Source organism: Coregonus lavaretus (genome assembly GCF_964263955.1).
Source record: "Coregonus lavaretus genome assembly, chromosome: 26".
NCBI classification, from domain to species: domain Eukaryota; kingdom Metazoa; phylum Chordata; class Actinopteri; order Salmoniformes; family Salmonidae; genus Coregonus; species Coregonus lavaretus.
In genome coordinates this window covers 18,534,761-18,547,115 of record NC_140013.1, presented here as the reverse complement: position 1 = coordinate 18,547,115, position 12,355 = coordinate 18,534,761, and the positions used below count along the sequence as shown (strand labels likewise).

The 12,355-nt window shown below is 44.7% G+C and overlaps 1 protein-coding gene across 2 annotated transcripts in view; it reads left to right on the top strand.

Moving 5' to 3' along the window:
* The window catches only part of LOC311101415 (neurobeachin-like), a gene marked incomplete at both ends in the record, with an annotated part of 295,001 nt that overhangs the window by 166,788 nt on the left and 115,858 nt on the right, over positions 1–12,355 (top strand). Inside the window, one exon of one of the 2 annotated variants that reach the window (XM_084142549.1) lies at positions 10,640–10,764. In XM_084142549.1, coding sequence (XP_083998675.1) covers positions 10,640–10,764 — 125 coding nt within the window. Of the gene's footprint in view, positions 1–10,639; positions 10,769–12,355 lie in introns of both variants that reach the window. The other variant, XM_084142550.1, reaches the window with a different exon arrangement.

Here is a 12,355-nt window from a genome sequence, read left to right as displayed (position 1 = left end):
ACAAATGATTATATATTTTTTCTGAATTTACACTTTACTTTGAAAAATGAAACTTGATACACCATCCATGGCCATATGGTTTCCAGTTGCCTCATGTTGATGTGCAGTTTTATTTAGCTGTGTCTGTCTGTTGATGTAGAAGAATGTGTCACCATGGTGATCAAAGACAGTTAAGTGATATAGTACACTGATTGACAGACATTGTTTTGTTTTCAGCCTTTTTTAGTCAATTAGATGGCTGAATGTTTTTTTATACCTGACTGGTTGAAACCTGTCTATCTGTAGGGATCCGTCAACTACGCTGCCTGTTTTGAGAGACGTTTGAAAGCCGATGTTGAATGTTTCTGTATTAAATTGTAAAAAATGTGTAAAAAGAAATCAGTATAATACTGCACTGTTTATGAGTGATATGAGAGGTTTCAGAAGGATAATGGTTTGGTAGATTATTTGTTTATAGAGAGACCATCATGCAGTACTTCCTAGGGTTGCAAAATTCTGGTAACTTTTCCGAAATTCTCAGATTTTCCAAGTTTGAAAATCACAAGGGAATAAGCAGGAAATCCAGCATCCTCCAACCAGTATTTATAGAAAACCTGAGAATTTTGGGGAAATTACCAGAATTTTGCAACCCTAGTACTTCCATGCTTAAATTTCAGGACATGGTTGGCATATCGCTAGAGCAGAATAGTTTAATGTGTCTTTGTAATACTGACCAATGTATCATGTTAACAGTGACCCTAGCCTAGACCATAGACAATGAATAGCTTCCTCTCATTGGTAGATGGACAGAGTGTGGATGGAGGAGGAAGAAAGGCCATTTGTTCTCAGAAGGACTTAATCTGAGAGCTCTGGAGTGTGTTTAGTGTCAAAGTCACACAGGGCGCGGGGCTCGGGGCGCAGGGTGTGGGGCGCAGGGCTCGGGGCACAGGGCAGGGCACCCCCTTCACAGGACAGGGTGTGTGTGGTGAGACACTAACCAGTACTGCCTCTTTAAATAGACTAGTCACTGATTACTGCTATTTATTATAATTAACCTCCATTTACGTCTCAAATGGAAGCATTTAAAGAGAATATAATTGTGTTTTATTGAATCTTTATTTTCTTTCCTCTCGACTCTCACAATAGTCCTCTCTGTCAGGAGAAACTAGCTGATGCTGAAACCAGTATAGGTGGGGCAGCATACAACAGCCAGGCGCTAGAGATGGGATGTGTCTCAAATGGCACCCTATACCCTATATAGTGCACTACTTTTGACCAGGGCCCATAGGGCTTTGGTAAAATAGGGTGTAATTTGGGAGGATTACTTTATACTATTCCAGGTATTCCTTAAAGAGTTAGGGTTTCAAGTGTCTCCGGAAGGTGGTCATTGACTCCGCTGTCCTGGCATCGTGGGGGAGCTTGTTCCACCATTGGGGTGCCAGAGCAGCAAATAGCTTTGACTGGGTTAAGCGGGAACTGTGCTTCCGTAGAGGTAGGGGAGCTAGCAGGCCAGAGGTGGATGAACGTAGTGCCCTCGTTTGGGTGTAGGGTCTGATCAGAGCTTGAAGGTAAGGAGGTGCCGTTCCCCTCACAGCTCCGTAGGCAAGCACCATGGTCTTGTAGTAGATGTGAGCCTCAACTGGAAGCCAGTGGGGTAATCCAGACGGGAGATGACAAGTGCCTGGATTAGGACCTGTGCCGCTTTCTGTGTAAGGTAGGGTCGTACTCTGCGAATGTTGTAGAGCATGAACCTGCAGGATCGGGTCACCACTTTGATGTTAGCGGAGAACGACAGGGTGTTGTCCAGGGTCACGCCAAGGTTCTTTGCACTCTGGGAGGAGGACACAATGGACTTGTCAAGTGTGATGGCGAGATCATGGAGCGGGCAGTCCTTCCCCGGGAGGAAGAGCAGCTCCGTCTTGCTGAGGTTCAGCTTGAGGTGGTGATCCGACATCCACACTGATATGTCTGCCAGACATGCAGAGATGCAATTCGCCACCTGGTTATCAGAAGGGGGAAAGGAGAAAATGAATTGTGTGTCGTCAGCGTAGCAATGATAGGAGAGACCATGTGAGGATATGACAGAGCCAAGTGACTTGGTGTATAGAGAGAATAGGAGAGGGCCTAGAACTGAGCCCTGGGGGACACCAGTGGTGAGAGCACGTGGTGCGGAGACAGGTTCTCACCACGCCACCTGGTAGGAGCAACCTGTCAGGTAGGACGCAATCCAAGAGTGAGCAGCGCCGTAGATGCCCAACTCGGAGAGGGTGGAGAGGAGGATCTGATGGTTCACAGTATCAAAGGCAGCGGATAGGTCTAGAAGGATAAGAGCAGAGGAGAGAGAGTTAGCTTTAGCAGTGCGGAAAGCCTCTGTGACACAGAGAAGAGCAGTCTCAGTTGAATGACCAGTCTTGAAACCTGACTGGTTTGGATCAAGAAGATAATTCTGAGAGAGATAGCAGGAGAGTTGGCTAGAGACGGCACGCTCAAGAGTTTTGGAGAGAAAAGAAAGAAGGGATACTGGTCTGTAGTTGTTGACATCGGAGGGATCGAGTGTAGGTTTTTTGAGGAGGGGTGCAACTCTCACTCTCTTGAAGACGGAAGGGACATGGCCAGCGGTCAAGGATGAGTTGATGAGTGAGGTGAGGTAAGGGAGAAGGTCTCCGGAAATGGTCTGGAGAAGAGAGAAGGGGATAGGGTCAAGTGGGCAGGTTGTTGGGCGGCCAGCCGTCACAAGTCGCAAGATTTCATCTGGAGAGAGAGGGGAGAAAGAAGTCAAAGCATAGGTTAGGGCAGTGTGAGCAGGACCAGCGGTGTCATTTGACTTAATAAATGAGGATCGGATGTTGTCAACCTTCTTTTCAAAATGGTTGACGAAGTCATCCACAGAGAGGGAGGAGGGAGGGGGAGGAGGAGGAGGATTCAGCAGGGAGGAGAAGGTGGCAAAGAGCTTCCTAGGGTTAGAGGCAGAGGCTTGACATTTTGAGTGGTAGAAAGTGGCTTTAGCAGCGGATACAGAGGAAGAGAATGTAGAGAGGAGGGATATATATATATACAGTGCTATGAAAAAGTATTTGCCCCCTTTCTAATTTTCTCTACTTTTGCATATTTGTGAAACTGAATGTTATCAGATCTTCAACCAAAACCTAATATTAGATAAAGGGAACATAAGTGAACAAATAACACAACAATTACATATTTATTTCATCAACAAAATTATGCAACACCCAATTCCCCTGTGTGAAAAAGTCATTGCCCCCTTACACGCAATAACTGGTTGGACGACATGGTTCCAGTAATGCCTGGCGAAAACCAAACACTGCATTCCACAGTAAGAACATCATACCAAAGGTCAAGTATAGTGGTGGTGGTGTGATGGTTTGGGGATGCTTTGCTGCCTCAGGATCTGGACGACTTGCCTTAATAGAAGGAACCATGAATTCTGCTCTGTATCAGAGAATTCTACAGGAGAATGTCAGACCATCCGTCTGAGAGCTGAAGCTGAAGCGCAGCTGGGTCATGCAGCAAGACAATGATCCAAAACACACAATCAAGTCTACACGAAAATTGCTAAAAAGCAATACATTTGAAGTTTTGGAATGGCCTAGTCAAAGTCCAGACCTAATCCCAATTGAGATGTTGTGGCAGGACTTGAAACGAGCAGTTCATGCTTGAAAACCCACACGTCACTGAGTTAAAGCAGTTCTGCATGGAAGAGTGGGCCAAAATTCCTCCACAGCGACGTGAGAGACTGATCAACAACTACAGGAAGCATTTGGTTGGAGTCGTTGCAGCTAAAGGTGGCACAACCAGTTATTGAATGTAAGGGGGCAATTACTTTTTCACACAGGGGAATTGGGTGTTGCATAACTTTGTTTATGAAATAAATATGTAACTGTTGTGTTATTTGTTCACTTATGTTCCCTTTATCTAATATTAGGTATTTGTTGAAGATCTGATAACATTCAGTATCACAAATATGCAAAAGTAGAGAAAATTAGAAAGGGGGCAAATACTTTTTCATAGCACTGTATATAACTATACTTTACCACTATGCTATAACTATACTATATCACTATACTATAACTGTCCCCATTGCCAATACTAACCTAGTTCATCACTACAAACCAGCTCCCACTGTCCTAGATTGGGCTGTATTTGTGCTGGGAAATTGTTTTCAATCCTTTTATTTCCCTCTTCACCGTTTTATTTTGAGTCATGGCTGTCAGGTTTTACTGCCTTTTACAAACAGAACACATTCCCTGTGGAGCGGGGGTGTTAAATCTGGCTCTGTCTCCACAGCCCCGAGACACACACACACACACCCACACACACACACACACACACACACACACACACACACACACACACACACACACACACACACATACATTCCAGAGATATGGGATTTAAATACACAGAGGAAAAAGGAGAGAAGATAGTCTTTTTAGACATTAGTCGCGCTGCACCTAGAATCTAAAAGCATCTGTGAATAATGGCCGCCATGTTTCCTCTAGGTTATCAGGTCTGGAAAATTAGCTTTTAAAATGCAGTTTGAAATCCATTTGTGTGATGGATGTGTGACAGGGCTAATAAATTTAGCCAGTTTCTGGGAGGCTTGGCCTCAGTCATTCTTTATGCCTGTCATGAATCCCCACTACGAGCGGAGAACGGGGGAGTGGAGAGCCAGTCAGTCCTCCTCACAGATCCCATTGAGATAAACTCGCTGTCACTGCCTCGCGCTTTACAGTCTGTATTGATGAAATGTTCAGTATATTCCAAGGACGTGCCTAGTCAAATGATTTTATTCACTATTTTGTATGCAAGTCATTACCCTCATATCATCTAGTAGTATTTGTCTGTTTCTATAAGTCTGTTAGCCTAACATCAATAGAATACCTTAGCTGGCATTTACTTAATCTTTGTTTTAGTATCAAACAGACTTTATAACCCGCCTGGAGTACATCTGTGTCTGAAGCTGTTCTAGCGTCACATTATTTCCCAGCATGCATTTCTCTAGCTCATGCATGAAATGAAGCGTTGTTGTGCTCATATTGGATTCAGCAAAGCAGAGAAGATATATAGCTTCAGATGCTGAAGAATATCGGACATGTCCTATTAGACGGATTTGAGTGAATTTATGGATGAGAACTTCACAGTTTTAACCTCTGTTTGCAAAATCTGTCTTTGTTTCCTTCACTTTCACTCTGCTCCGAATATACTCTTAGAATACACTTACAATACCATCAGTACACTAGGAATACCATCAGTACACTTACAATACCATCAGTACACTCAGAATACCATTAGTACACTCAGAATACCATCAAATTCAATGCACTTACAATACCATCAGTACATTCAGAATGCCATCAGTACACACAGAATACCATCAGTACACTCAGAATACCATCAGTACACTCAGAATACCACCAGGACACTCAGAATACCACTCAGACTACCAAAACATTACAAAATAAAGAAAGATTTGGTCACAAAAAAAGAAGAAGAAAAATTAACTCTGAATACTTTCAACACACTCCCAGACTGAGAGAGGGATGATGTCGCGCTCTGTGTCTCTCTCACCTTGTCCTCTCTCTGGGGCTGTGTCCCAAATGGCAACATATTCCCTATACAGTGTCTTATTCAAAAATTTATTAAATCGTTTTTTTCTCCTCATCAATCTACTCCCAAAACCCCATAATGACAAAGCAAAAACTTTTTAAAATACATTTTTGCTGATGTATAAAAAAAAAATGAAAACGGGAAATATCACATTTACATAAGTATTCATACTCTTCACTCAGTACTTTGTTGAAGCACCTTTGGCAGCGATTACAGCCTCGAGTCTTCTTCGGTATGACGCTACAAGCTTGGCACACCTGTATTTGGGGAGTTTCTCCCATTTTTTTCTGCAGATCCTCTCAAGCTCTGTCAGGTTGGATGGGGGAGCATTGCTGCACAGCTATTTCCAGGTCTCTCCAGAGATGTTCGACAGAGACTTGTCCCGAAGCCACTCCTGCGTTGTCTTGGCTGTGTGCTTAGGGTCGTTGTCCTGTTTGAAGGTGAACCTTCGCCCCAGTCTGAGGTCCTGAGCGCTCTGGAGCAGGTTTTCATCAAGGATCTCTCTGTACTTTGCTCCGTTCATCTTTGCCTCGATCCTGACTAGTCTCCCAGTCCCTGCCGGGCTGTCATTTGCCTTTTACTGAGGAGTGGCTTCCATCTGGCCACTCTACCATAAAGGCCTGATTGGTGGAGTGCTGCAGAGATGGTTGTCCTTCTGGAAGGTTCTCCCATCTCCACAGAGGAACTCCCTGACCAAGGCCCTTCTCCCCCGATTGCTCAGTTTGGCAGAGCGGCCAGCTCTAGGAAGAGTCTTGGTGGTTCCAAACTTCTTTCATTTCAGAATGATGGTGGCCACTGTGTTCTTAGGGACCTTCAATGCTGCAGAAATGTTTTGGTACCCTTCCCCAGATCTGTGCCTCGACACAATCCTGTCTCAGAGCTCTATGGACAATTCCTTCGACCTCATGGCTTGGTTTTTCTCTGACATGCACTGTCAACTGTGGGACCTTACTGTATATAGACAGGTGTGTGCCTTTCCAAATCATGTCCAATCAATTGAATTTACCACAGGTGGACTCCAATCAAGTTGTAGAAACATGTCAAGGATGATCAATGGAAACAGGATGCACCTGAGCTCAATTTCGAGTCTCATAGCAAAGGGTCTGAATACTTATGTAAATAAGGTATTTCTGTATTTAGTTTTTAATAAATTTGCTAAATTTGCAAAAAAAACTGTTTTCTCTTTGTCATTATGGGGTATTCTGTGTAGATTGCTGAGGAAATTGTTTTATTTCATCCATTTTAGAATAAGGCTGTAACGTAACAAAATGTGGAAAAAGTAAAGGGGTCTGAATACTTTCCGAAGGCACTACTTTTGACCAGAGCCCTTTGGAGTGTAGTGTTTTAGATGTGTGAGAGCTGACTGAGTTAGCCCCCTATGGGAGCCATTCCCCAGAGCCCCCTAGCACCAGACCATCCAGTCTGCCTCCCAAATAGCATTCCCTATGTAGTGCACTTCTTTTGACCAAGGCCCATAGTCTAGGGTATGTATAGGGTGCCATTTGGAAGACATCCCAGACCACCCTCACTGAGCTGCCTGGCCCAGCCTCCTTCATAACAGCAGCTTGGCACGACGGTCCAAATCCGGTCTGGTGCCGACGGTTTACAGTATCACTGGCCCTTCTTCTTCTTCTTCTTCTTCTTCTTCTTCTTCTTCTTCTTCTTCTTCTTCTTCTTCTTCTTCTTCTTCTTCTTCTTCTTCTTCTTCTTCTTCTTCTTCTTCTTCTTCTTCTTCTTCTTCTTCTTCTTCTTCTTCTTCTTCTTCTTCTTCTTCTTCTTCTTCTTCTTCTTCTTCTTCTTCTTCTTCTTCTTCTTCTTCTTCTTCTTCTTCTTCTTCTTCTTCTTCTTCTTCTTCTTCTTCTTCTTCTTCTTCTTCTTCTTCTTCTTCTTCTTCTTCTTCTTCTTCTTCTTCTTCTTCTTCTTCTTCTTCTTCTTCTTCTTCTTCTTCTTCTTCTTCTTCTTCTTCTTCTTCTTCTTCTTCTTCTTCTTCTTCTTCTTCTTCTTCTTCTTCTTCTTCTCATTCACTACTAAACCACCTCCAAAGTGAAAGCATATGGTGGGGGATGAGGTTGGGGTGGGGGGGCAGGGGAAGAGAAATCATCATGTTTGCTTGGTTAATCAATCCTTGTAGTCTTGGGGTTGGTTTGTTGAACGTTTGATTCATATTAGCTAGATACAAATTAAAACATTTTGGCTTGTAGTTTAGGTTGCTGTACACAAATGATTGTCCTTCAGCAAATCAAATCTCATGCATCGTATGTGTTTAATGTATTTAATGTGTTTAATACAGTGCAGAGGAAATGTTCAAAGCAGCTCCTTCCTCCCCCACCACGGTTGGCAGACTATTTGTATTGGGAATTAGGGGTTATAATCTGTAATGGTAATCTCTCATCTGCCTTCAGTGGATTTCCATTTTTCCGACTGTGTAATCTAGCGTTTACAATATCATTTACGTGGCTTCGCTTCTCCACCTACTGACATCTCTGTTCTTCTGCTTCAAGCCTGCTGGAAGACTGACAGACAGGGGACAAGCTCTAGGCACGCTGATACTCTGCACAGGCACTCACACACACAGTTGATTGATGCTTAACTGAGACTGAGCTCTCGTGGCTGTCAAAGGCCTGCTAAGTCTCCTGAGCCTTTAGCTTTCTGACAGTTGTAGATATTATATTCATATTATATTCATAGAATGGTTTGGTGATGTGATCCCCTTGTAACACGTTAATCTGTTTAGACTGACTCAATATTGGTGTGGGGGGGGGACTATACAATGGTAGCCCTGGCTGCTCGCCAGACTGTCAAAGCTGGAGGAGGATTGGCAACTGGGTGGCTGTCTGAGTTGATGTTGTTGTTTTTGGTGGTGGTGGTGGTGGTAATACACACTGACTGGATAATTTTTAAGGTGGAGGTGGAAGCATCATTTTAATATGGTTGTATATTGGTAAAAGGAAAATAAAAGAGCCCTATACGAGCCCTGGCCAAAAGTAGGTCAGTATACACTGAGTGTACAAAACATTAGGAACTGCTCTTTCCTTGAAACCAGGTGAAAGCTATGATCCCTTATTGATGTAACTTGTTAAAACCACTTCAATCAGTGTATATGAAGGAGAGGAGACAGGTTAAAGAAGGATTTTTTAAGCCTTGAGACAATTGAGACATGGATTGGGTATGTGTGCCATTCAGAGGGTGAATGGGCAAGACAAAAGATTTAAGTGCTGTTGAACGGGGTATCGTAGTAGGTGCCAGGCGCACCAGTTTGAGTGTGTCAAGAACTGCAACGCTACTGGGTTTTTCATGCTCAACAGTTTCCCATGTGTATCAAGAATGGTCCACCACCCAAAGGACATCCAGTCAACTTGACACAACATGGGCCAGCATCCCTGTGGAACGCTTTCGACACCTTGTAGAATCCATACCCTGATGAATTGAGGCTGTTCTGATGGCAAAGGAGGGTGCAACTCAATATTTTTCTAATGTTTTGTACACTCAGTGTATAGGGAATATGGCCATGTGGGACACCGTCAGAGGAGCAGGAGGACTGTGTAGTTCCTCACTCTGGTCTAGATGATGAAGATGAAGCACATGGTCCATTGATGTGACTGAGGATCTTCTCAGACCAAACTGTCATCTGCTCTACTATCACTTTAATCATCACTCTATCCCTCGCTCCATATTTATCTCCACAGTTCCGTTTGGAGTACGTAAATGACTTGCAGTGTTTTTCTACTTTTAGTTCCCCTTGAATGAAACACAAAGCCTTTGAAATGTGTCCAGCCAGAGCTGCACTTAGTAACATGATGCTGGGCCCACTGCTTAATGGTTTGCATTCGCTGCAAGCAATAAAATGATCCTTCTTCCCAGGTCCTCCCTGCGAATGTTGGAATAATCATTTTTACAAAGATGGTTACCACATGCTGGAGCTGTTCCCTTCTTTCTCTCCTGTTTTTAAGGCTCTAATTCGCTGTTATTAATAATGAATAAAAATGCAATTTTCTTTTGGGTTGCCCCAGGGCTCTGGGAATCATTTCAATGAATATTTCAACACATTATTTTAGTCATGGCTCCACATACCCACACAGGGAAGGAGGGAGGGGGGGAGGGAAGGGGGTGCTGTTTTATAGTTCTCAGACCCTCCCCATCATTATTAAACCCCATGTTGCTGCCTCCCTCCTTCCCACCTTCCCTCCCTCCATCCCTCCATACCTCCCTCCCTCCATGCCTCTCTGCCTCCCTCCTCTCCCTGCTTCGCTCACTCCTTCTCTCTCTCCCTCCCCCTCCTCTCCCTGCCTCCATCCCTCCAGGCCTCCCTGCCTCCCTCCTGGCCTCCCTGCCTCCCTGCCTCCCTCCGTCCATACCTCTCTGCCTCCCTCCTCTCCCTCACTGCCTCCCTCCCTCCTCTCCCTCCCTCCCTCCATGCCTCTCTGCCTCCCTCCTCTCCCTGCCTCCCTCCCTCCTCTCTCTCCCTCCCTCCCTACAGGCCTCTCTGCCTCCCTCCCTCTTCTCTCCCTGTCTCCCTCCATCCTTTCCTGCCTCCCTCCCTGCCTGTGTTGAGGGTCCTACCTCTCTGATTTACAAGTCTTGTTAAAAAACATAGTAAAAAAGGAGGCAAGCTGGGCAATTTAGACTTGTAATTTGATGCTGTATTTGTTAATGGGAGTGTTAGTGATTTATAGTGTAGTGGATTCTGCTGCTGCTGCTGTGGGGCTCCTGGTGGTGTGTGTGTGTGTGTGTGTGTGTGTGTGTGTGTGTGTGTGTGTGTGTGTGTGTGTGTGTGTGTGTGTGTGTGTGTGTGCGCGTGTGTGCGCGTATTCTAACCTGCTCTCAGTCTAACCTGTCTCTCTCTCTCTCTCTCTCTCTCTCTCTCTCTCTCTGTCTGTCTCTAAGTCTAACCTGTCTCTCTCTCTCTGTCTAACCTGTCTCTCTATCTCTGTCTAACCTGTCTCTCGCTCTCTCTGTCTGTCTCTCAGTCTAACCTGTCTATCTCTCGCTGTCTTTCTCTGTCTAACCTGTCTATCTCTCTCTGTCTGTCTCTCAGTCAGCTGAATGACTTCTGGCGTCTGGACTACTGGGAGGACGACCTACGGAGGAGGCGGAGATTCGTACGGAACCCCTTTGGCTCCACCCACTTGGACATTCCCTGCAAGACGCTGGACGACTATGGTTAGTCAGCATGCTCCTGGCTGATTGATTCATTTAATTAATTGATTGATTGATGTGTGGTTGAAAACTGTAACAAGCAACCCTAATTCAACAGTTTTTCTTGTTAGCTATACTTGATATCTGCTTCTGACCATGTCCTCTATTCTACAAGGTCTGTAGAAGTAACTAGTCTCCTGATGGAATAGGACCATTTTTACTCAGTGGTTAGGGTTAGGGCAATACATGGCAGGGTTAGGGGTGTACATGACAGTAGCCGCTGTCTCTCTCCACACAGTACAATTCTGTAATTCATAATGTTGTATGACCCCAGACAACTACTGGCCTCTTCTCACTGTCAAGGCCAGCATTATAAAGTGAGGAGCTATAGAGGGTCTCAGTGTCCTCAGAGTCCAGGCTAGAATCGTGTACTATGGGCAGGGCCTGTTGCTGAGCTGAGAGAAGTTCATCGTCATTTTTATAGGTAACATATTTACTGCCTCTGTCAATTGAACATGACACGTCCGTTTAATGAAACATTTTATTTTCATAGACTTTGTCATTTTACTGTTGTGCTCTTAGTCTCAAACTTTCCCTCACTGAACTGACTAGGTCTATGTCCCAAGTGGCACCCTATTTCCTATATAGTGCACTACTTTTGACCAGAGCCCTGTGGAACCTGGTCAAAAGTAGTGCACTGTAGGGAGTAGGGTGCCATTGGGGACGCAACCTAGCAGAGCAGATGTAGTAAAGGTGAACAAAATCTAGTGATTTAGAAACTACAAAGAACAAACATCTCAAAGCATTTTGTTTAAAGGTAGACTCAGTGATATGACGTAGATTCAGAAAACAAACTGCATAGTGGGTAAATTCCCGCAACAACTAAGAGTGTTGAAGCGTGAGGGTCAACTTCTCCGCTGTTTTGGTCCCCTGGCTACCACGCTGTAACAGCATGACGCGAACCCGTGCACATGCGCAGATACTGTGTGTGATTGTGTGAGAGCGAAGTCTTGTGTCTCGCTCATCTCAATATCTGCGGTGCTGCTCGTGGCAACGTCATTTCGCTGAGTCTACCTTTAAATGGAAAATGCTCCCACATCAAACAAAACATGCTATAAAATAAAACGTCATTCATTTCTGTGATGCTATTAAATCCTATTGTTTCAAGTTGTCTGCACACATCGGGAGGTATGATATTTCATAGTGATTGGAGGTGTGCAGTCATTAGGCCAGTTCTCTAACACTTGCCTGATGACCCAGGTCTGGTATGAGGAGGGCCAGGAGTTTGACATCCAGGAGAAACTCTGGGCCCTAGTTCTGACCTCACACATACTGGTCTCTGTGTAACTGAGCCTGCTTCCCAAATGGTACCCTATTCCCTACATAGTGCACTACTTTTGACCAGAGGCCTGGTCAAAAGTAGTGCACTATGTAGAGAATAGGGTGCCATTTGGGATGCAAACTGGCTGTGTTGGGGAGCTGACTGCTGGTTCAGCATGTCATCTGGCCTCTCAGCTCTGTGTCACTGCCAGAACACACACACACAACACACACACAACACACGCCAGGCCTACGCATAAGACACACACACACGCCAGCTGGTTTCTCTCTGGGC